The following is a 25,067-nucleotide window of genomic DNA, read 5'->3' on the forward strand; positions in this document are numbered from 1 at the left end:
ACATTAAAGTTACATCTGTTAAAGCAAAGTTAATCTTTTGAAGTTCAAATTCTGCCATGAGAAAATGTTTAAACACAAATTCTTAAAGAAATGGTTTTTAAAATGTTAACCAAATACACACCATATTTAAACATAATATTTGCAAGAATACCCAGACTACTTTTACAAGTTCCCAAATCAAACTAAGATACATGCATATAATAAAGTTAAATCTACTTAGCCTTAATCATGACAAGTCACTATCTGCTTTCTGTAAAATTGCAAAGATTAAATTCATTCCAAATTTCATTAACGTTTTAAGCAAACATGTTTATGGACAGCAGTATAACTTTAGAGCTATTAAATACATGCTATCATATTACTAATGTTCACATGCAATGTAGGTTACTAGCTAAAGAAGCATCCTGCTGTTAGCAATAAGCACTTCACACGCAGCTCTCTTTTCCCTTTAACATATGGGCATATATCACACCTCCTTCCTCAGTCCCAGATTCCTCTGTGCTAATTGCAGCCAAGTTCAACTGGTGTAAAGAGGACTTCAGAGATGGGATGTCTTAAATGGAACCACAAAGCTATTAGGGAAAATGTACTTGAGGCTGAAAGAACAAGCACAGACAGACACGTTTTAAACTAGCAGCAGTCGGCTCCCCTCCCCATCCCTGTGAAGTGAGTACCAGGGCCAGTGGAAGAAGGCTCTCTCTGCGTGGAGCACATCAAGTGCAAGTGTTAAGGATGTTAAATAATGTGACCAGATGCAGGATAAAATAAGCTTTCTTAAAACATGTTATAAAAGTTCCCCGGGGACATGATGTATTTAAAAGAAGATTTAATCTTTCCCAATGTCTCCTCAACCAGTATTTTCAATGTGGGCTCTATTGACCTTGGAATCTGGACATTGAAGGGACATCTTGAACACTGTGACATTGTTTGTAGCATCCTTGGCCTCATCCTAGTGTATTTCACAATAGTATGCCCTTGCTTTAGCAGACATTGTCAAATTATCCCTACGGGTAGGGTTGCCAGACCTAATAAGTAAAATGAGGGGGCACCTAGGTAAATCTGAATCCCAGACAAACAGCAAGTGACATTTTTGGCATAGATATAACCCATATAGATGCCATTTATCTGAAATATACCTTTAGCTGAGTCACATGACCATCCAGGAACCCTACTTGGGTAAAGAGTGAATTATTGTTTCTGAAAGCCCCATGTGTTATGTGTGTCAATCAGTTCAAAAGGAACACATGGGGACACTTGATTGACCTGCCAAATGCTGTCTCCTTCAGGAATTTCCAGGAAGTTTCCTGGTTGCACAGGTCAGCTCTATGACCTTCTTCACAGAGACAGTGTGCGTTATACTTGAATCAATGTTTGAAAAACACTTAGTGCAAAGGCTTGCATGGGAAACCATGCATCTTCTTTGCTTTATCCAGCGATTCTTCCAGAGATATTGTCATGATATTTACTCTTCTCTGGAGTACAGTTTCATGAAAAAGATAGGAAGCTACAATGGACCCAGCAGGAAGCCTGTAGTAACTCTAAAACTTGTCTGTGCCTTGACATCAGCTGAGACATTTCCTACTGGCTCTCTGTAGCCAACAACAGACACGTCCGCATTTCATGGGTCTGGGTGTGGCCTGACTCTGGGGATTTTCAAAACTTGTCAGGAGTCCAAGAATATGTAGCTGAGGCTGAGTAGTCAGAGAAAAATGTGTCACATAATAGTTGGGCATTTGTGGGGAAGAGAAGGACGTTAGCTTTGTTCTTTCCAACTTAGGGGCTGTAGGAAGCATCTGGGCCAAATGCAGGGAGCAGAAACAATTATTTCTTTCATTCATTCCACAAATACAAATCTGAGTGCCAGACCATATTCTCAATAGGAGGGAAAATCTCTGCTCTCATTACAATCCTATAGAAAGGCAGGAAATAAACAAGAGGTATTTTAATCTAATTGAAAGTCTAGAACTAAGAGAAGTCATTGCCACCCCTGATCAAGCTCTCCAAAGAAGGTCATGAGAAAGGGAAATGGGAAGAAAATAATGATATTTGACAAGATCTTTGCTGAACTTTGCACTTACAAGTAACATAAGCAGGAATGGCGTATTGTCAGGTATAGATCATCAATGGTGGCAGAAAACTCTCCAGTGGGTGTCAGCAAGGCCACAACCTCTTGTGAGGCTGTAAATATGTAGCAGAAACTCACTACTGGGGAATTCACACACTAACACCAGGCAGGCAGGACAGGGAAGAATCTCTTTTGGGGAAGCTATACATTGTTTACAGGTTATTAGAAGGTCAAGGTTTAATTCCCATGCACTCTCTTCTTCTAATCCCCAACAAGGAACTGAATAAAGAAGAGACGAGCTAGGCTATAGAGATGCATAGGCTAAGACTGATGATGATGTGCATCCAGGATCCCCACAGCTACTTTGTATGAGTGTCAACTCCTTGGTACAGGAAACTGAGTTACTGAGAAATTTCATATGTGGCCACAGAACCAGAGACCTTTTGGTAATACATCGGAGGAATTGCGAAATATTTGGAAAACATATACTGTACCTTATAACAAACAAACACACAAACATATATATATATGTGTGTGACATATATATGTGTGTGTGACATATATATGTGTGTGTGACGTGTATGTGCGTATGTATACATATATTGTTAGACATTTCTGTTGTATTCAAATCTCAACTTGCTAAATTTTCAGTTTCTGAGAGTAGCTGAGTGATGGGTGGTTCTCTAAGGATACATTTTGGAATTTAAATTCACATATTGGCTCCTTTGTTGTTTCAGCTTCTTTCTCCTCTTTCCCTTCCCCCTCCTCCTGTTTGAGATAAAGTCTCAGTATGGAATTTAGGCTGGTTTTGTCAAGGCTGATCTCACAATCCACCTGCCTCAGCATCCAAGTACTAGAATTGTAGGTATGCACCACCACATGTGCTTGTAGACCCGTGTCACTTGTGGCATGTGGCACAGCCATGCTTAGTAGCTGGCGTATTACACCACCGTGCTCATCCGTAAAAGCTGTTGAGAAAGAGGAGGGGAGCCCACCAACTTGAGCTCTTCTGTGACGAGCCTGGCAACAGCACACATTATTTTGCAATCCATCTGAGAGGAAGAGATCAGTCTCTTGAGAACCTCAGACCAAAAGGAATCTGAAAAACACAGTCTTGGTATGTCCTTAAGAAGATAAATCAGATTTGGTGGCGCTTGATAGTCTCCATCTGGATGATGGAAACTCTTCGAGACAACTCTAGCTGGACAAACAGTCTGTTGACTTCTTTCACTGTTGCTGTGATGAACTATGAAATACCCTGACAATGCGAACTCAAGGGAGAAAGTGCTTCTTTTGACTTAGAGTTTGGGAGAGATACAGTCCGTCAGTCCGGGGGAAACATGGCGACAGGCATGGAAGGTTTGGATGTTGGAGCAGAAAGCTGCTTAGTCACAGGGCATCCACACTCAGGACTCAGGGAGAAAATAGGAAGTGGGACAGTGCTGTAACCCTTCAAACCCCCTCCCCCCCCAATGACCTGCTTCCTCCAGTGAGGCTATATCTCCTTAGGGTTCTGGAACCTTCCAAAACAGCTTCACCAGCTGGAGACCAGCAACACAATACCTCACATTCAAACCAAAACATCAACTTTCAGAAAATGGTGTTGAATTGAAATGAAAGGATATGGAAACATTTTCGGCCTGAAATAATCTGTGGGGAAGAAAGCAGTGATTATTTACATTCTAAACCTTATTTTTTTTCTACATGATAGGAAGACATTAAACAAATCTGCAGCACTGTTCAGAAAAAGCCCACCTTGGATATCCTTCTGTATATAGGTTATTCTTATTGGTTAATGGATATAGCTACTTTGGCCTATAGAAGGGCAGGATATAGCCAGGCTGAAAGAGATAGAGAGAGAGAATGGGCAGAGTCAAGGAGTCACCATGTAACTGCCAAAGGGGTAACATGTTTCACCGGCAAGACACAACCTAGTGCCAATACAATGATGAATAGAAATGGGTTAATTTAAGATGTAAAAGCTAGCTAGAAATACACCTAAGTCATTGGGCAGATTTGTGGCTGATTCAATCTAATGGGACATTTCAATGGCACGATGTATGGAGTAGTTTCAAAAGGATCTCAGCAAGCCAGAATGAAAAAGTCAACAAAATTTTTCTGAAACAAAGCAAAGATTTTCAGTCTGTGAGGGAGTTCTTCTGCAACTTGCTGTCTCTGTCCTGAAGCCCCACAGCAGCCATAGACAACACATAAATAACTGGACACTGTTGTGTTACAATACTATGCAATTTACAATAACTATTGAAGGCCAGACTGGATGTGTAGGCCATGGTTTTCCATCTCTTGGTACAGAGCAACAGGTAAAGCCAGAAGATAATACATCTAAATATATTCAGTCCAAAAACATAAGGTGCCTAACACCGTCCATAATATCTATCATGCTCTTTGTTTTCATATATAACCCCCCCAAATAGGTATTATCTGCTTTTGTTTTACATAAAAGTTAACCTCCAGTCAACCGTCCACCAAAAACAGTTGCAGCTGGATCTCCCAGTGGGATAAGCATGGTCCTCCTGGTTCTTCAGCAGTGTGTGAGTGGACTGGGAGAGAAACAACTAATGCCTGAGTAAAATGTAGATGGAAATTTGATGTAGGAACATTCCTGGGGGGAAGGCCTGAATTCTCTGCTCTACTCAAATCTCAATGGGAGATGCCCTACACTTATTTCCCAGGCCCTGTCTACTAGACAGACAGGCAGGAGATTAAGGCTGATGCTAATCAGGGAAGACCTTAGGTTTTTGCTCTGGACCCGACCTCCATGCCCCCCCCAAAAAAAAAGAATTGAGACTTTTTGTTCTGAAAGGCAATTCCTTTAAACCCTTTCTGGTATCGTTTTAGATGAATACCACATCTAAATTCCACAAATACGTGGAATCTAAAACATGAATTTTGTAAACAAACATGTTTAATAACTTCATATTTTTTAATTGAAAGCTATTTATTGAGAGAATTGGGGTGGTTTAAAACTAAAATCTTACCATGTAAATCACAGATAACTGATAAATTTCTTCAGCTTTAGTGCCTCTCCATTCTACCTGTTTTACTTTGGTTCCTCGTCGTTTTGTTCCTGGTTATGTCACATAATGAAAATCCTTATTGGCACACATGAGCGTCCAATTTCTGTCTCACAATCTCAGAGTATTCTTCAAAATACAGAAATGGCAGAAGGTGCCTGAAAAAAACCAATGTATCAGCCTGACAATATCACTCATGTTGTCCTCGGTGTATCAGTCTTCCTTAGGATTTAATAATGCAAACTAAACATTGCTAACACCCTTCTGGGTAAACTAGATTGCAGTTACAATATTAAATGGAGTCCTAAACCTCAATGACTTGCTATATAATAAGTCTTAATTTCTTAATGAATTCCTTGATTATATGTTTAGTCCTATAGAATGACTCAGGGATCTAGGCTCATGATCCAGCACCTTGCTTCTGTACCATCACCATATGACACATGTTCTCATATGTGAGACAGGGGCAGCGATATTCTCAACCTGTGGGTCATGACCCCCTTGAAGTCTCATACCCGATATTCTGCATGTCAGGTATTTACAGTATAATTCATAACAGTAGCAAAATTGCAGTTATGAAGTAGCAATGGAATAATTTTATGGTTGGGGATCATCACAACATAAACTGTATTAAAGGGTCACAGCATTAGAAATGTTGAAAGTCACCTCTCTTCAGTAAAATTATGGTTTTTTTTCACACATGTGTATAAGGCATATATGTAATTTCTTCTCAGTGACTGCCAGAATTAGTTTTATAACTTAGAGTATGATTGAAATAAAGATGTGAAATCACTTGGAAGAACTGCGAAGTAGCATCTTAAACTTGACTAATAGTCTAAAAAATACAGACTCATGAGTTCTCACTCTCTCAGTCTAGGATTGGTGTGTCTGTGGATAGCTGGGGAATTTGCTCTTTAAAAAAGTCCCGCAGCTGATTCTCATTATCAACAGGAAGTGCTATGAGCTGGTGTTTTTAATACAGAGAAAATGAGAATTTAAGAGTACTGTGTCTGCAGTATTGGGCTGGACTAAAGGCGAGGGAGCTAGAAGCTGCAAAGTTTCCTTTATATGGTATTTAGTGAGAAGATGCATGCATGTGTGTGTCCACATATTTTGCTGCGTATTAGCAAGGCTAGCTCAGATGCAATGTCCTAACAATATTTTAATTTCTCTGTATATTTTAAGATTCTCATCCACACCCCTTCCTTCCTGATCCCTTAGCAACTAAGCAAACAAGTATAAAGTGACGGTCAAACAGTCCTTGTCCAGTTCAATCAATAATTGCCACTGGGGTGAACACCTGAGTGCCTTGGCAACGGATGGGATGGGTGTGGGGGCCTTGCTTGCTTCTCTCATGGGGTAGCCAAAGAGTCAGGGCTGCCTGTACGTGCCTTAGAGTAGCACAGTCTGCGACTTTGAATGTGGTGCATTGCTGTGTCTGCTCTCTTCTGGGGAGGCTGAGACATAAAACAACGTCTAGAATAGCAGAAAGTGGTCAGTACCTGATTCCTTGTGAATCTGAAGTTCTCTAGGCACGGCTAGGTCATTGAAGGATGCCTGTCCGGGTTTGGGTTTCTTTTCCTGGATGCTGACATTTACAATGCATTGACCTGACACTGTTAGCTTGGTTCTCAAGTGGTGTGGTGGGGAGCGGGGCATGCTCCTTACCCTTAGGAAAGGAGGCAGTTCTGTCAATGTATGGTCCTGTCAGCTTGCTGCAGGTGCAAACCGGCTCTGCACTCACCCGGAGAGAGATGGGCAGGCTTCAAGGCTGGCTCTTGTTTCTTTGTTACACTCCAGTGTGTCCAAGGCTGAGATATCACGGGATTCAGAATCCCCCATCTCCATGACTGTTCTCCCTGAAGCAGGGAGGGAGGGCTTCAGTCCTACAGTGGGAATCTGGGAACTTGGATGTCTGCACAAAAGCATGTAATAATTGTCAACAGAGTGAGGGTCTCCCCAAATCATAACTGCCCTTTCTTGTACACTTCTCATTCTGTTTCTCTATTCTTCATCTAAAAAAATACAAATTCAAAGACAGGGAAATTATTTTTAATAATTCTAACCTAGAGAATCTCTCAATATAATTAAATATAACTTTAAAATATCTAAGTGTCTGCGATTAACGTTAAGATGAGGTATTAATACATTACAAATGCTTTCCTAAGCCTTTTAGGAAGAATATGAATATTTTATTAATAAGTAGAGTAAGTCAGAGTAGTATGTAAAGAGGAGAAAAAATGGAACGAGATCTGCAGAAAGGGTCCCAAGGATCCAGAGACTGGGAACGCACTGTGGCTGGGTGCGCAGTCCCCTGTCAGACACACTCTCTACAGCAATCACAAAGAATCGGGCAGAAACCTGTGCTGGAAGGAGAATTAAAGTGTTTCATTCTAATTAGATTTAGAATTGCCTCCACAATATAAGATTATTCCCTGGAGATTCTGATAGCCCCATCCCCAAACTCCTTTGTTGGGTTCTCACAACTGCAGGCAGATATTGTAATACTCTTGGCATTCACTCAAGGAGTTGAGCGAAATTGATCCAGAAGCCCTAGAAGCCGCCTCATCCCAGGGCTGGAGTCTTTAAGGCTGTCATTATGTAACTGTAATTATTACCTTCAGTAGGATGTGAAATAATTCTATGTTTAAGTTGATGTGAATTATTGTGACCTGGGTTTTAATTATAATTCTTAATGATGGTATGGTAGGTCCCCATTTTGTTGCACTGACATGGAAGTGGTTTTCTGATAAGTGCGGGAACTAACTTTTTAATATTCATAATTAAGGAAAAAACAGTTATTTGATGTATAGTAGGGATGGTGATGATTATAAACGCAGGGCAATGCTGTTGAGTCCGTCCCTTGTCTACTAGAAGACCGTATGAAGGCTTTAATGTTGTAATCATAGCTGAATATGTTATCATCTTCCGGTCTGGTACTCTGATACCCTGGAATGCTCCTGGTTTGGAAGTGTAGCCTTTTTGTGGACATAGAAGCACTAAGGCTTTGAATTTCACAAGAAGGGGGGAAGTTGTTAGAAAAAGAAAAGAACAGTTAAAGTCCTGGGTAGCCAGAGTCTGGCCCTGTGCCAAGGTAGGCTGTAGACTAACTGACAGATCTTGATGTACCGATTGTGCAAGAGATGCATTCCCTGTTTCTTAACACTTTTGAAACATCTTTGTTTAGTGTCAGGTTCATTAAGTCTGTTGCTGTTTCTGCTTCTCCCTTCAGAAATGGAGTGCTGACATTTCTATGCCATAATAGTTGCCAGGTAGATGCTCTAACGTAGTCTGACTTCGTGAGGACCCAGGTGTTTATCACTGTTTATTGATGTGGCCAGCCTTTTAATCAGGATAGGAATTGCATTTTACCATTTTGTGTAAAGCTTTTTTTGCCATCAGACACCCACTGCTCAGGTACTTCAGTTTGAGAAAAAGGTCTAGATTTTCTTCTTTCAGGCAAATTCCCAGCTCTCCAAGATCCAATAATTTCATTGGCATTAGAAAGTATTTTGACAAAAGTAATGCACGCAGTGGTGAATCTATCTCTAACAGTTGCAATGGGCCAGGGAGAATGCCAGGAAAGAGTTATTAATAGAAAAGTCACGTGATATCAGATTTACAAAGAGATAAGACGTGAGCTTGAACTGGGGGAGCTTGGCAAAGTGGGACTGACTGATCTGGGTGGGAGCAGGGAAAGGATCACAGAGACGATAGTAACCAGGACTTCATCAGCCGCATCAAACTTTCCAACTGAACAAGAGTTTCCTTAATACGTAAATAACCCAGCAGGAAAATTTGAAAAGCACAAACAGGTATATTTTGGAAATATAGTTCTGGTTGTTTTTAAATGATTCAATGTTATCACTTTTGGGTATAATAATAAAATCAGGGTGATTTTTCCAGTTTTCTTGTCTTTTTTTTTTAATCAAGTTTCTACTTTCAGCAAAAATTGTCTTACTTGGTGGGTTATGGGATTTGGCTCAGTAGTAAAGCGTTTGCTAGCATGAACTAGAGACACAGGATTTGATTCACAGACATCTGACAAAAAAAGATTACTTGAAACTTTCACATTTAAAGGTAGGTTAGTTACTGGTCTTATTTTAAGCAATAGATACTGCAATTGTTGCCAAAATCAAAAGAACAATGCATTCTCAGAGTAGGGGTGTCAAGGGAGAGTTTTCTTAAATTCTGGGATCTAAGGGAACTGTTCTTTAATTAGCTAATAATGTCAGTTCATGCACGCACACAGCTCCTACAAATGAGCAAAGTGCTTTCCTGAAGTTTATCACACCATAACTTTTGATAAATAAATGTCATGGAGTTGAATACTCTTGGAACTCACAAAACAGCTTTGTTCAATAGATTACAATAAATTCAATTCCAAAGCTAGGTTAACAATGAACTTGCTCTAACATGCTTTAGTATAAAAAGTCTTTGATATAAATAAATTTAAGTAAAACAATGTGTTGGAGAAGAGGGCCACTTGCTCTTCCCAGCCGCCCAGCTAGCTTAGACCCAAAATAATCACACAGAAACTGTATTATTTAAATCACTGCTTGGCTGATTAGCTCTAGCTTCGTATTGGCTCTTACATCTTAATTTAACCCATTTCCATTAACCTGTATATCAAGATGAGGTTGTGGCCTACCAGCAATGTTTCAGGATGTCTATCTCTGGCGGCTCCATGATGTCTCTCTGACTCCACCCTTCTTCCTCCCAGCATGCAGCCTGGCTTTCCCCACCTAGTTCTGTTCTTTCCTGCCATAGACTCAAAGCAGTTCTTTATTCATTAACCAATAGAAGCAACACATCGACATGCACACATGCTCACACCAGTGCACATAAACATGTGTGCAGTACAAAAGAAACCATGGAACCTTTATTTTGCAAAGAGGTGAAAAATTACCACTATATAGCTTTTTATATTCCTTGTATTTTTCTTTTATCATGTGTATATATTTCCCTTTTCTTTTAAAAAGCTGTGAAAAAATTATTTCAATGAGACAAGATACCACTAAGGAAACGGCAGAGTACTACTCCTTTTTTAAGAATAAAATAAAATATTGTGATTGTGTTTGAAACTTAAGGTAAGAGGGTAAAACTTACTATCTGATTGATGAAAACATTTATTACATTTTCACTTTTTTCCTGATTGGAAATTCTACATGTGTGTCAGAATTACTTTTAAATTGGATCCACAAAATACCAACATAATGTCTTCTGTATTCGTTTCTTTTTTTAAAAAAAAGATTTTATTTCTATTTATATACGTGTGTGTGTGTGTGTGTGTGTGTGTGCTGCATGTATGTAGGTGCCTTTGGATGCCAGAAGGGGGTGTTATATTAACTGGAACTGGAGTTAAGGGTGGTTCTGAGATGACCAGTGTGGGTTCTGGGAGCCAAATTTGGGTCCTCTAGAAGAAAAACAAACTTTGTTAACTGCTGAGACATCTCCCCAGACTCTGTATCAGCTTCCAATACAATTATTTCCTGCATTGAGCAAGATAATAATTGTTATAATAAGAGTTATAAAAGAACTCACATTCTAAGGTACTAATGTAGTTCAGGCAGTCTTCTAGGCACATGGAAGGCATGTGCGTGTGTGTGCATGTGTGTGTGTGCATGTGCGTGCACGTGTGTTCACACATGTGTAATAGGGTGGGAGTTTTTCCTTAGGAGCTGCACACTATTTTTATTTAAAGACATTATTTAAGTGAGGGTCTCTCACTTGAACCTGGGTCTCCACAGTTAGGTTAAACTTGCTGTCTAGCAAGCCCCCTGGGGATCTACCTGTCAACGAAAGCACTGGGATTAAATGTGTGTGTCACTGTGGCCAGCTCTTTACATGGACGGTGAGGACTGAACCGAGTTCTTCATGCTGACTCAGCACACACTTCACCACGGAGCTATCTCTCCACCCATGGCTCCTGCATTCTTGTTAAATCTTCAACTTTTCTATTTTCATAGGTAGGGCGGCCACAGGACTGAGAGGTTCAGTCAGGTGCTTCCCATTACAGCACTGGCAGTGGGAACAACAGAATCTAAGGTAGGCCTTGGGGCCCATGTTCTTAATAATGAGGCTGAGCCGAGCCATGTATACGGTGTTCCAGTGACCTAAACTGATAGAAAGATTACCCCGGAGAGAAAGGATGGACTGCACCGGTGCATTAAGAACTGGTGGTTAAGAAATACAGCTTTTTATCTGAAATATTATTTTAACCAGAGCTGAGTAACAGTGGTTTATTTAATATCGCATCATCTCACAACTTCCGAGAAGACAGAATAGACTTCTTGAAATACTTTAAATCCAAAAACATTCTAATGAGCTATGTATACATACTGTACAGCAATGAGTGTTCAGCCTTTCCATGTAACCTAAGTTACTTTTGTCAGAAAGCAACAAGTTTCCTTTCTCTCCCCACTTTTTCTCTCTTAGATACAGGGGGTTGAACTGAGGGCCTCCTGCACAAACACCATACCATTGAGCCACATCCCCATTCCTTTACACACATGTATGTCTCTCCCTCTCTCCTTCACTTTCTCTATCTTTGTCTCTCTCTCCTCTGTGTGTGTCTGTTTCTCTCTCTCTTCCTCTCTCTCTATCTTTCTGTCTCTCTCCTTTCCTCCCTCCCTATCTCTCTGCTTGTCTGTTTCTCCCCCCGCCATGCTTGTGTGTGTGTGTGTGTGTGTGTGTGTGTGTGTGTGTGTGTGTGTATTGAATCATATTTCCAACAATGGTCCAATCTGGCTTTGAATTCATTCTGTAAGACAAACAGACTTTTAACTTTCCACCTTCCTGAACAAGCTTCCCAAGTAGTAAGATTACAGTCTTGAACCCCCAGGGGTAAGGCTAGCTCCTACTTTCTTACATGTGCTAACAAAACTTTATATGTGGATTCATATACTTTGTTCTGTTTTCAAAAATGAAGCATATATAGGAGGTATTCTGAACCTTGCTTTCCTCCATATATATATATATATATATATATATATATATATATATATATATATATAATTATTTTCAGGACATTTTTACTAACCATACCAAAAAATCTTTCCTTCCCTTTGAGTAAGTACTATGTAGCGCAGGCTGGCCTCAGAAATCCTCCTGCCTCAGTTTCCTGAGCGTTGGTGTTACAGGTACATGCTACTGTGTTCAGCAAGAACAAATGGTTTTTAATTTTTGAATACATAAACATCTTATTTATTTACCCATTGCCATTTAAATGTTTTTAATGGCTACAGGAAACTGACATTTCAGACATAAGTAGGGCCTATCCCAAGACGTGTGCCTGTGAATTCAAGTATAGATGCTTTAAAAATGAGCAGAGATCCTGCCCAAATGCCCTTGCAGGAAGAGCCACTCTATCCTTCTGCACCTGCTGTCTACAGAATCAGCAGTTTCCACTCAGTGTCACCAAAATGCTAGTAGAGTTTTGCTTTTTCACTCCATTACTGTAATAGAAGAAACTAGTATTTATTGGCTGCTAACTGCATTTCACTGACGGGAAGTAAGGGGCTTTTCTTAGGTTTTGTGAAGCTTCTGCTGTCATGTCTACGTCTTGTCACCCGAGACTGGGCAGACTTTCTGCACCCCCATGTTCCTCTTAGAGGTCGATGGTTTTAGCGCTTACAGTTGCTTCTTTGAGCCATGTTGAGTTAACATGTGTGTTTGGTATGAGGGAGGAATCTCAGCTCTTTCTTTGGTATGTGGCTACCAATCATTCCAGAACTGTTCATTGCAGACAGCATCCCCACGCCCACACACCAGTTAAATGTCCTTGGCATCCCTGTTGAAAACCAATACCATTAAAACTTTATTTCTTAGTGCTTGATTCTATACTATTGATCTATGTCTGTCTTTATGCCAATACACAATTTGTAACTTTTATGTTTTGACATTGGGCAATACAAGACCTTTAGCTTTGTTCTTTTTTACATTCTTCGTTTTAAATTGGCACTTTGTGTCACCTTGAATTGTCATATGAACCTGAGGATTAATTGTCCCATTACTGCAAAGAAAACAGTTGGAAGTTTAATATGGAACATTTCGACATGTAGATTAAAAACGGTCATTTTAGCATTCTTTTGTATATACTCAAGTGAAATATGTCAAAAAAGAAACTTAGATGCACAGGTGGTCATAACATTATTAATAATTATTGAATCAGGAAAATCCCAATGTCCAAATGTGGTCTCTGTCCAGGGAAACATTATGGGATGTACAGATACTCCTGCAGATGAAAAAGGTCTGGGGCTGGTACACGAGGCGAAAGGAGATGAATCTGAAGTCCATAGGCCATGATTTCTTTACATGGGATTCTTATTAAAGCAGGTCCATAGATAGTGTGTTAGTGCTGGCTGACGGCAGCGGGTAGAATGGGGAGCATCTAACCGTTAAGCTAATTTTCACATGATGGAATGTTTAAAGACAAAGTTGTTCATGATATTTCCTCAATCTGTACACTTTGAAGGGGTGGATTTTATGGTATGTAAATTATACACTAGCGAGCAGACATTAAAAACGAGGTAAAAGGCAATCTACAAGCAAGTATGGTATGCAGGTAAAGTTGTTTTTGTTTTGTTTTTTTTTCTTGTTTTTGTTTTTTTTCTTTTGTTTTTGACAACACAGATTTATGCTGCTGGCCTAGGGTAAGAGCAAAGGAGGTGCCAGAGGGAATCTGTAATTGAAAGACTCACAGGTCGGCACGTCACAGACAACACAGGCCAAGATCAAAAGTAGATTTTAGGGAGAGGTCGGGACAGGATAAGGACCTCTTTCTGAGTCAAGGTATGGAAAGGAACTTGTACGGGAAGGTAAGAGGAAGAAGGGAAGGAAAGCGAGCTCTTGTATTGATGGCCTATGGTTTTCTGGGGCACGTAGAAGGCAATGCAACAGTTTGGAGTGATAAATTCGGCACTTCACTGGAGCCAAATGACAGCTGAGACAACACACGAAGAACATAGAACAGGAGATTGACTTACAGGAAATAGGAGGGTCTAATGGACTTTAAATCAAATTTGTATTCGGTCAGTGAGGTACAGGGTTTGTCCAGCAGCCCTCGCCTTCTCTGATACAGATGCAGAAAAAGTGGGGGTGGGGGGTTAACGTCGTATAAAATTGCATTTGAAACGGTAGCGTGCAGATTTCTACTGTGTGGATGTACAAGCACAAGTTTAACTGGGTAGGAAGAACTCAAACGCCATTTGTTCATGGTAATCACAAAGAGTGTCAATTTGGTAAGACAATAAAAGACCCACCCTAGAAAAATAATTTCAGTTGATCAAGAATCAAGATTTTTCTTTAAAAATATTTTTGAAGCACCCTCTTCCCCCCTCCCCTCCTTCTCTATGCTCCTCCCCTAAATTTTATTTTCAGACAAGGTCTTGGTAAAATGGGCAGGTTGGCTTTGAACTTTTCATCTTCTTTGTCCTCCACTGTTACCAGAAAGCAGGCCTGTGCTCATCAAACCTGGCTTGCATACTGAGACTCAAAAGAACTCCGTGGAGGTAGCCTAGTGATGTCTTCTATTGAAATGTAATTCCCAGATATAAATGAGACAAACTAAAACCTCTGTTCTCAGTCGGGATGTTAAAAGGAAGTACCTTTCTTGGGTAGCTTATGAATAACAAAACTATTTCATAGAGTCTAGAGACTCAAAATCAGGGTGCCAAGCTAGAGCAGCTTTTGGTGGTGGTGCCCTTTTCTAGTTACTCCTTTAGCTGTGAATCCTTACACTGCAGTAGATCAGAGAGCTCATTGAGGTTGCTCTTACCAGGGTACTGGTCCCAGTCAAGAGGATTTCATCCTCACGACTTAATTACCTCCATAAACCAACACATGGGGATTAGGACTTGAACAGCTGAGTTTGGGGGATGACGAACATTGTTGATTACATGGCCTAACCAAGAGGTCCTTAAGAGATGCTGAAAAACAACACCCCGAGTGAGGGTAACTCAGACCCAGAAAGACAAACATATTATGTTCTCACTCATAAGTGAATATTAGACGTGAAGGAAAGGATAACCACGTTACAATCCACCACCCCTGAGAAGCCAGGTGACAGGGGGAGCCTAAGAGAGACACATCCGTAGATGCCCCTGGGAAGGGGAATAAGAGATCTCCTGAGTGAATTGGGAGGAAGGGAGGGCGGAAGGGGAGGGGCAGGAGAATGAGGGAACTGGATGGTTGAGTTAGGGAAGGGACATTGAGGGAAAGGAGGGCAAGAGATGTCTTAGTAGGAGTCATTAGAGGGTTAGGGTGAAACCTGGCACTAGGGAAACTCTCAGGAATTCACAAGGATGCCCCCAGCTAAGACTCTAAGCAGTAGTGGTGAGGGGGCCTGAACTGACCTTCCCCAGCAGTCGTATTAACCACCCTAATTCCAGGACTTGATGGAAGCAGACGCAGAGATCTATAGGTAAACACTGGGCCGAGCTCCTGGAGTCCAGTGGGAGGGGGGAAGGAGGGATTATATGAGTGAAGGGGTCAAAATCAAACCCACAGAGACAGCTGGCCTCAGCTAGTGGAAGCTCTCTGACTCTGCACCGACAGCTGGAAAACCCACTAGGTTCTCTGAATGTGGGTGACAGTTCTCTGGCTTGAGAAGTCTGTAGACTGGCAATGGGACCAGAATTTATCCTTAGTGCCTGAACTTGCTTTCTGGAGCCCATTCCCTATGGGGGGGATGGTGCCAGACATTGCTAACTCCCTGTGTAAAGCCTTACCCTTTCTGAGGAGTGGATGGGGCCATTGGATAAGGGGGTGGGGAGCAGTAGGAGGGGAGGGAGGTGGAGTTGTGGTTGGTATGTAAAATGAAAAAAAAACAACTTTTAAATAAAAAAGAGAGAGATACAGAAGGAAGGCTGGAGCAATTTTTAAGCCTAGCAACACTTTGGAACTTAAGACTGCCTGCTGAGAATGCAATTTCCTTAGCCTTTTCCTCATGAGCACTGTAAATCAGACACTCTGGGGACGCTGCCCACACATTCTATATTTTTAACCAGGTGTAAAGTTGATGCCGATGTTGGGATTATAAAGTTTACCCAATCAAGTGAGAAATTTAAACTGATAATGGTGCGAGCATGGGAAGAAAGGTGAGTCAACAAATTTCAAATATCGATCAGAGGGCAGCGGCCTCAGATGGGGTTAAAACCGGGCAAAGTAAGTTCCGCATTTCCTGGACTCCATTATTCAGAGTCTTTAGCCGTTTAACGTCCTATGCAATTCACAATTTATCCCCAAATACTTCACTATACTGGCAAAAGAGGGCTTGTTTAATTTGTGGGAAAACTAGCAAAGCTAACAGACGTGAAAAGCCTAGCCAGATCTCACAGGAAACAAAACCGAGTAGTAAGTGTGTGTCAGAGCAACCATTCTTTCTCAAGTCCCTGCTTTCCATCTTAAAAAGGCAGATCTGCTCTTCGGAGCCGTCACCGTGCTGGATTCCTACAAAGTCAATTCAGCAAAAGTTCATAAACTCCCGGCGAACTTTACCCACGGCCACTGCCTTATTTACAATAAGACTGCAATCTTAACTTTTAAAGTAGCCATCACTTTGACATTAAATCTTCTTTTAAAGGGACAAGGATTTACGTGGTTTACACACACACACACGTTTCCAACACCACTAGCAAAAACTTTGCTAGTTTTAATCACACACACACACACACACACACACACACGCACGCACGCACGCACACTTAGTAAAAACTTTGCTAGTCCTTAGAACTCCCCTAAAGTCTAGCCAAGCGTCCAGGCCGCCTTTGGGCCCCACGCTGCCCTCGGGCAGGAGGCTAAGGGTCCTCCCTTCCTCGGCGGTCCAGAAAGTCCGGCTGGCTTCGGGACGGGGCGGGGCGGGGCAGGGGGGGTGCGGGCTGCTCCACCGCGGCGGGACGGTGGGGGAGGGCGACGAGCACTGGCGCGGGAGACTTAAAGGTCCTGGCATTTCCAACTTTGAATCCATCGAAGACGACGACTAAAACTTTTCGAAGTGAAGCTCTTCCCGGACCGGAGCGCGGGAACGCGAAGCAGCACTTTCCGGTCCCTCGGAGCTCGCAGGCTCCCCCGACGAACGGCCCGATGGTCCGCCCCGGACCCGAGGAGGCCCGGCCCGCGCCGCTCGCTTGCAGGCGCAGAGCCGCCGCCCCCGGCTCGGCAGGCTGGGCGGGCGCTGTCGCGCGGCGGCCGCGGCCCTCAAAGAACCGTGGCGACGGGCGGCGGCATGGACTACCTGACCACGTTCACCGGCAAGAGCGGCCGGCTGCTGCGGGGCACGGCCAGCCGCCTGTGGGGGCTCGGCGGCGGCGGAGGCGGCGGCGAAGCTCGGCAGGTGCGCTTCGAGGACTACCTGCGGGAGCCGGCTCCGGGCGACCCCGGCGGCGGGCCCGCCGAGCATCGGCCGCCCTCGCCGGTCAGCCCCGAGGGACCCGGTGAGTCCCCCGTCCCTGCGGCGCCTCGCCTCCCCGCGCGCGGACGGGGACGGGGACCGGGAGGCGGCGCCGCGCTGAGGGGGCGCGGGCAGGTGTGCGAGCGGCCCGAAGACTCGCAAGCGGCTGCGTGGTGGCCTCTCCTGGTCTCCCCCCAGGCGGGACGGGCGCCACCGTCTTGTCCCGGTTCCGTGTGGGATCCTTCCTCCTCTCCTTTGCCTCCTCCAACCAGTTGTGACGTCCGCGGAGTTAGACTTCCAGAATGCCATGTCTCTGCTCGGCCCTGGCTTTGGCCACACTCCCTTTACTTGGTGCGTGCCAGCTGCGAGGACCCAGTTCCTAATTTAAAAAAAAAAAAAAACCAAACCAAAGCAAAACAAATGGTACTTTGTAATCGAAAGCGCTTCCCTCATCTGGGAACCTAAGTGAGTTTTATGTGCACCGTGTGTTTTCTTGAGGCCCAACCTGGAAACTTTTCTCACTTACTTGCACTGAACTTTGTCTTCCTTCTCTGCGAGCATGGCAGCGGCTGTTGGCTACTCTTTAAAGACCTTATAATGGCATATTACTCATCCTTAAGAAGTGGAAATGCTGCATCTGTATTTTGGTGTAATGCATATGGTTGTTTCCCCAGCGTTATTGGCTTTCTGTAGGATCAGCCATTCATGGTTTTAGCCAGCTTGTCTTCATATGTTTATAGGTGCTTGAAGGGTGTGCATAGGAGCGCTTCATTTTCAACAGAAGGGAAAAGCACAAAGCACGTAGAATTGATCCATAGCCCCGCAGTACTATGCATTTTGAAGCCTTGAAGTAGGGAGTGTCCATCACTCACTGTCTTGTGGCTATGGAATTTGAAAAAACCGAACTTTGGAAATCTAGTTTCAGCATGTCCCTTTAAATACATCTTTTCTTGCTTCACTCATTTTGTCTCTTCACTAGAACTCCTGTCTTCCTGGTTTTGAAATTAGAGGAAGCATTAAAGGATGTGGAGGTTGTAATTTTGTAAAGTTACTGGAGGAATGAACAGGACTTGAAATGTCTGAGTAAAGAGTTTTTAAAAATGAAACTCAAGTCTCCTACTTGGAGACACTTGCTATTGATCAGCCCCTGAATGGGTGACGATATAATATGCGGGGCTACCAAATGAGAAAGCGAGGTAACTAATATCTCAGAGTACAAACGCACACAGATCCTTCGTTCCTGAACATACTTTGAGCCCCAGTGGGACTGGCGTTTTCCTTCAGAATTAGTGTCAGAAGCTATCCAAACGTCTCTTCTGTTGAAACTGCTTATGAATTCATTGTTCATTCTTTTTAAGGTTTATGCTGCCCCAAATCTCACAGTGTAAAGAGTCCTTGAGATGCCATGGCAGTGTGGCCGTCCGTGAGTGGGGTGGGTTGATCCTAGCAATAACTTCTCAAAGAAGTTATCAGGTCTTTTTTTTTTTTTTTTTTTTTTTTTGGCCTGTGTTTCCTTGTTTGTGAATGAGGTTGGATTAAATAATCTCAGGTTCTCAGCTCTATCGAGTCTTACCATTTGGAAGCAAAACTTGTGACTTTGATGGTCGAGAAAGCTAGGAAGTAGCATGTTCAAAATGGGGCATGTCTCTGAAGTTATGATACAGAGTTCTGAAGACAGAAATAAGTGCCCCACCAAAGATTTGGTTACTCTCTGCCTTATGGTTGCTGTGGACACAGCTTCTAGGTGGGACACCTGACCAGCATACATGTAGCTCCCTACATTTTCCTGATTCTGAGAAGCAGCATGTATAGGTTTGTCTACAACAAACTGGACTTTTAAGATTTCTGAGCAGTCTTCGTTTCGAATGAGAATTTTATTCCTTAGACCTTGCAACTGGGTTTGGACCAGAGCCATTCTTGCATCTGTGTCCTTTAGGTTCTGCTATTCTTTGAGATAGGTTTGCTGTTTCTTACAGCCAGCGTTTCCCATGCCTGTCTTCTACCTTGAATAATACCTTCAGCTATGTTTCCTGCTACAGACACTGACATTCCTATCGGTGTCTGCAGCCAGGAGCCCTGTCTGTTGTTGGAGACCTTGCTGCTTATCATTTCAGGTTTCTAAGGATAATGGTGTCCTGGTTTTGCCACGGACAGTCTAGAGAGAGACCAGAGAAAACCTAGGTCGTGCAGTTTGATTTTCCACTTTCTGCAAACAGTCCATATATCAGGCTGCTGAGTTCTGTCACCTTGACTCTTCCCCAGGGCAGCTCCCTTCCCATTGGTCAGCTTCTAGCCTTTGAGTTAAATCTCCCCAGGAAGAGGGCAGTTTCAGAACAGTTGAGGCACAGTAAGGATGCCGCCACATTGTTCGCAACAAAAACTACGGAAGCAACATAGTTTAATCCGTACTTTAAAACCTGCTCCCTTATTAGACACTGTTCTTATTGGGGTTAGGACAACGGCCCACACTGGTGGCTCTCCGCCTTCCTGATGCTGTGACCCTCCAATACAGTTCCTCATGGTGTGTTGACCCCAACCATAGAATCGCGTTGTTGTGAGTCATCTTGTAAGTGTCTGTGTTTCCCAATAGTCGTTCAGCCACACAGGGGTTGCAGCCCTCAGGTTGAGGTCCCCTGGCGTACATGTCATGTATCCTTTAACAACATTTAGTAAATCGTATCGTAGTCAGTGAATACAGATCAGTGCATTTGACAGGTTAATATAAACATTAACTTTTGCCAAAACTCTCTTTCATCAGCCTTGTTTTCCCAGTTGCTGGCAGTGTCCTTTAAATAGCTTCATTTAGTTTTTCCTTTCATTTACCTTTTAGACTTAAAAGACTATGTTTAATTTAGCTGTCCTTATTTTAAAAGCTCAATCACAGTCCAGGCGTGTAGCACTTGATTAATGTACTCCAAGGCCTGCCTGAATTCAGGGCTCGGCCCTGAAAAAACACTATACTGGGTGTTCACTTCAGAGCTCCACCTATCTTCTTCCTGAGGCTACTTCCTAGATCAGTTGGATTTGAAATGGAAAGAGGGTGTGGCCTCGCCGTGCACAAATCTCTCCCTCTTCCCAACTCAGTACTCGGACCTGGCCTGGGAGAAGACATTGAAGCTGGCTCCCAGGTCCATCTTAGTCCCTCACTTCCGCTGGCTGGGAAGGTGAATAGTAGAGGATAGCAGAAGTAGGGGGCGTCAAGGAACCATTTTTACTAAAATGGCTGTTGTCATGTCTGGAAGTTCTGAACCCAATAGTGAGCAGTTCTTTTAAGTCTCCAAAGTCGGCGATCGGTGGCTTCAGTACTGTTCACAGACCTCAGCTGCACACGGCTGAACTGGATAGTGAGCCATTTATAACGTTTTGTGCATATATGGAGCTGAAGAAAAAAAATGATCCGATAAGAAGGGGGTGGAGAATAACCCAGAGCTTTTGAACTGATTCATCCCCAAATGCTTCTGTTTCGGAAAGTCATTTGTTTGATTGATTGCTTTGACTTCTCTCAATTTGCTAAACTTCTTACTGAATTTTATATCTGTGCTCTGGAAATATAGAGAGCTAAGACGAAATGGCTCACATAACCGCCAGGGTGCTTGATTTGAGAAACAACAGAAAGTTATATTTCGTTCCCTTGGATTTGAACCACAAGGTCACTGCAGTAAATTCTGTGATAAGATCTACTTCACTTTTCAGCTGCTAAAATCCTGTCTGCTGAATCATGGACCTGCAAGAGAACTGTTTGGATGGTTTCAGAACCATGGGAACTGTGTGAAGCAAGCCGTGAAATACTACTAACTCCCTTCTGCATTCTGATTGGCCGCTCTTGAACTTGAAGGCCACTGTTAAATAATGATTCAGTGACAGTTGATCTGATTGCATGGCTATGGCTGTGGCTGAGTGGTGTCTGCAGGGGAGGTGCCCTGGGCACAGGGTTCTACGTGGGTAGAATGATGACATGAAGTTCATTACACTACTGAGAATGGAATGAAACTTGTAGCCCGTTTTATAGTTTTGCGTGGTTTCACTGAACGTTTTCAGACTGTGATTGGCAGAGGAGAACTGGTACCTCAGAGATTGAGAGCGCAGGTAAGGGACGAGGGCACCCCATAAAAGGTCCTTTTGTGGAGTCACCAGCAGCTTATCATGACGAGTTTCGCCACAGTTTTTACTACGTGATTGGTGCTACTGTAGGCAAGGGAACATGTTTTAAAAACAAGTATAAATGTCAGAGATTAAATATTTGTTTTTGTTTACTTGCAGTTATCCAAAAGAGCAAGACATTATCTGATATAAATCGGTACCTCTAAGACAAAGATCAGCCTATTGATTGGGCATCCAGGATAAACACAAATCAGTTATTTCTTATTTTATGAATAAATAGAAGAACCTCTGTAAGATAATAAAAATTAATTTAAAAAAACACTTAAAAATAGCTCTGACTATCCTTTAAGATTCCAACTTTGAAAACTCTATTTTATTTTGTTACATATTTATTTAATGTGACGTGTGTGCCTGTAAGTATACACGTTTGCCTACTCAAACATGGGCTCAAGTGTGTGGAGGCCCAAGGTTGATGTTGGCGTCTTCTTCATTACCTCTCCACTTGTTCGCAGTCTCTGCTGATCTGGCTAGCCAGCTCGTCCTGAGGATCCCTGTCTTCTCTTCCCAGAGCTGGAAGACCTGTTCTGCTGTGAAACTGACTTAGCAGAGTCCTGGAACTGGATTTGGAAGTGCGTGTATGAGACTTTTTTTTTCCTGGTGGAACTGATCCATCTAGGGAGACGCTGCAATGTTCTGAAGATTGCACTTTGAAAATCAATTTAACCTGAGAGACATTATTATTGGAATAAGCGTTGTTGCTGGGGTCTCTTCTGAGTGCCTAGTTAGAAAAGGGCGGAGCTTAGTGAAAGATTCTTGAAAGAGCTGTCTGATTTCAATTCTAATAGAACCTTACTAAGTTTCAGTGGAACATATTAAATACGATTTTTTTTTATGATGAGCTGTTTTCTTCTACTATTTTCTTCTTTTCATAACCTGGTATTACTCATTATTATTTTTACACTTTGTACGTTTATAACATTCGTGTTTAGTTTTACTAGTCCCCTTCTCATAATGTATTTTTAGATCAATAGCCCTTTTATTGTATTTTCTGTATTTCTGTGGTTCCCATTTTGATAAGACTGCTGTGACTTAAGTCTTGTGGCATCGAATGATAGTTTCATATGCGTGCAATCCAGACTGTTCACTTTTTCCTCTACTTAATTTGCCTTTCACTCATGAATTATTGAATAACTCTTTGATATTTCATGCACAGTGATTTCATCTGGGACAAAAGCAGGAATAGGTTTGTGGGCATGCGCACAGTTGGCGTGGAATAGTCTTCTAGGACTGGCATCTTTTCTCCAGGATTTGTGTGGTGGAGGAGACACCAGTGTGAGCCTCAAGGAAAAGGAAACAATAAAAAGCGTCCCACTGTGTCCCCATTGCTCATCTACATGTGGCAGCATGGGCGGGTGAGAGATGCCCTCCTCCCCCTCCTCCAGCCCATCAGTGCCTGAGACAGGTGGAGGAGCTGGCCCTGGGGTCACAAGAGCAGGAAGGCTGTCCCTACCCCTCAGCAGCTGCAGCACTCAGAAGAGCACCCCTGTGCCTCTCTGGGGCAACACAGTAGGGCTGGCCCTAGTGGTGCAGGTGAGGGAGAGCCCATCCTGAGGGTGTAAAAACAGGAGAACTGGCCCCACCCCTTGCTCATTGCTGCTAGACTGAAATAACTGGGGCAGTGCTGGAGAGCTCAGCCTGGTGGTAAGGGCAGGGGAGGCTTATGACCTGACCCACCCACCTCACCATCCACCCCACCTACCATCTGCTGGAGCATGTGACCGGACCCACAGACCCAAAGCTGCAGATGTCGGCAACAGAGAACAACTACAGGATGGCCCAGTGAGAGCCCAGTGTCAGTAGTGTGGTAGAAGCAGAGGCCTCAACCCAGGCAGAGGACTGACTCTTCACAGTGAGCACTTGCAATGAGCGTGTTTGGACAGACGGGAGTACGGCGTGACTCACTGTGTCACACTGCAGCTGCCGTTAGGAGATTTGAATTTTTTTCCTCTTTTTCTCTTACATTTTGTTTTATTTGAGGGTGGGTGGTAGAGTGCAGAGGCAGAGGGCCGATGGTAAGGGACGGAGAAATGAATGGGATCATGATACCATGGTGTAAAAGACTCATAGAATAAATAAACATTTAAAAAATGCCAGCTCTACCTTAATCTACTGGGAAGACATTTTTTATCCCTGTTCCTTTGGACATGTCAGTGTCTAACACCAAAGGAATAATCAAGTTTATTCTGCATTTCCCCACAGGGATGTGAGGTAAGGATCTGTAGACGTCTTTCCCATTGTAATTTTTGGCTCCCTCTATTGACTGCTTATGAAGCTGTGGAGGGAATTTATTTCTCCTCCAGACAAGCAATTGATGTGTACTTCAGATATATATGGGAGGGTAAAATAATATTCTGATGGGCAAAATTAACATACTTTCTTAAAAATTTCTTAAAAATTTTAGTATTTTACATGCCGCCAGAAATAGGGGCCTGTTCCAGTTTTCCTACAGACAGTATGTAATTAAGCATTTGAATTTTTACCCAATCTGGTGTGTGAGAAATAAATCTCACTGATTTAAATTTGCACTTCTCTGGTTGTCTGTGGACCTCTGCATCTCTGAATGTGTATAAAGGCCTGTTTGCACTGCCTTGGGAGTTGTCTGACCTCGCCTTTTGCCGTTGTTGATACTTGAGTGATAATATCCTCCACATCAAGTTCTTCAGGTGTTTGAGATACAGAAGTGAAGATGTCCTTCTGTGTGTGCACACACCCCTGTCCTTGCTCCTCTGTGATGTATACATGGCAACTTCTTATCTAGCCTTTTAACATCTTTTTATTTATTCATGGTGTATGTGTGTGTGTGCCTCTGTGTCCGGTGTCCCAGAGATGGGGTCACCAGGTTTGGAGAGAAGTGTCTGTACCTGCTGAGCTATCTTTTTGGCCCATCTCCAGCTTTTCCTTATTGAGCATTTGCCACAATGAGAATTGCAGTAGCGCTAGTTTACGTTGTTGTGTCGGCCATACCCCATACCCTCTGTTAGGTACTGAGGGAGATTGAAGAATGAAGCAAACCCATATATTGGAGGTGATAGTGTAGTGGGAGAGATTGAAGTCACAGATGACGTGAAGGTGCAAAGTTATAATTAATAGCAGTGGTTGGCCTTGCTCATCAGCAAATTTTAGGACAGCTTTAACTTTCTGCTTTGGCTTTTGGGGAATTCAGACATTGCTACCTGTTATTGATTAAACTGTACCTCCGACAGCTGATGTACTGGTTACAAGTAAGTGCATTCCAGTCTAGTCTGCGTCAGGTAGGTTTGGATAGTGGGAGAGCCACAAAACCTGCATTTTCACAGACTTCGTTAGTTTCAGATCTAATCTGTTTTGGAGAGTGGTTTTAATTTTGGGTCACTGTAGTACCTGCCTACATTCACTAGCTTGTTTAATTCTGAAACTTTGAACTAGTACTGTAGGG

General features: G+C 42.8%; 1 protein-coding gene across 9 annotated transcripts in view; it reads left to right on the forward strand.

The window, feature by feature from the left end:
* The window catches only part of Oxr1 (oxidation resistance 1), a 375,562-nt gene that overhangs the window by 295,449 nt on the left and 55,046 nt on the right, over window positions 1-25,067 (forward strand). The window contains exon 1 of one of the 9 annotated variants that reach the window (XM_085679010.2): window positions 17,267-17,534. The exons of 4 other annotated variants lie outside the window; for them this stretch is intronic. In XM_085679010.2, the coding sequence (XP_085535136.1) occupies window positions 17,327-17,534 (208 nt within the window). In that variant the 5' untranslated portion in view covers window positions 17,267-17,326. Of the gene's footprint in view, window positions 1-17,266; window positions 17,535-17,818; window positions 17,843-25,067 lie in introns of those variants that run through there. 4 more of the 9 variants (XM_085679013.2, XM_085679008.2, XM_085679011.2 and 1 more) reach the window with 4 other exon arrangements.

Source organism: Myodes glareolus, chromosome 19 (genome assembly GCF_982192425.1).
Source record: "Myodes glareolus chromosome 19, mMyoGla1.1, whole genome shotgun sequence".
Taxonomy (NCBI): Eukaryota; Metazoa; Chordata; class Mammalia; order Rodentia; family Cricetidae; genus Myodes; species Myodes glareolus.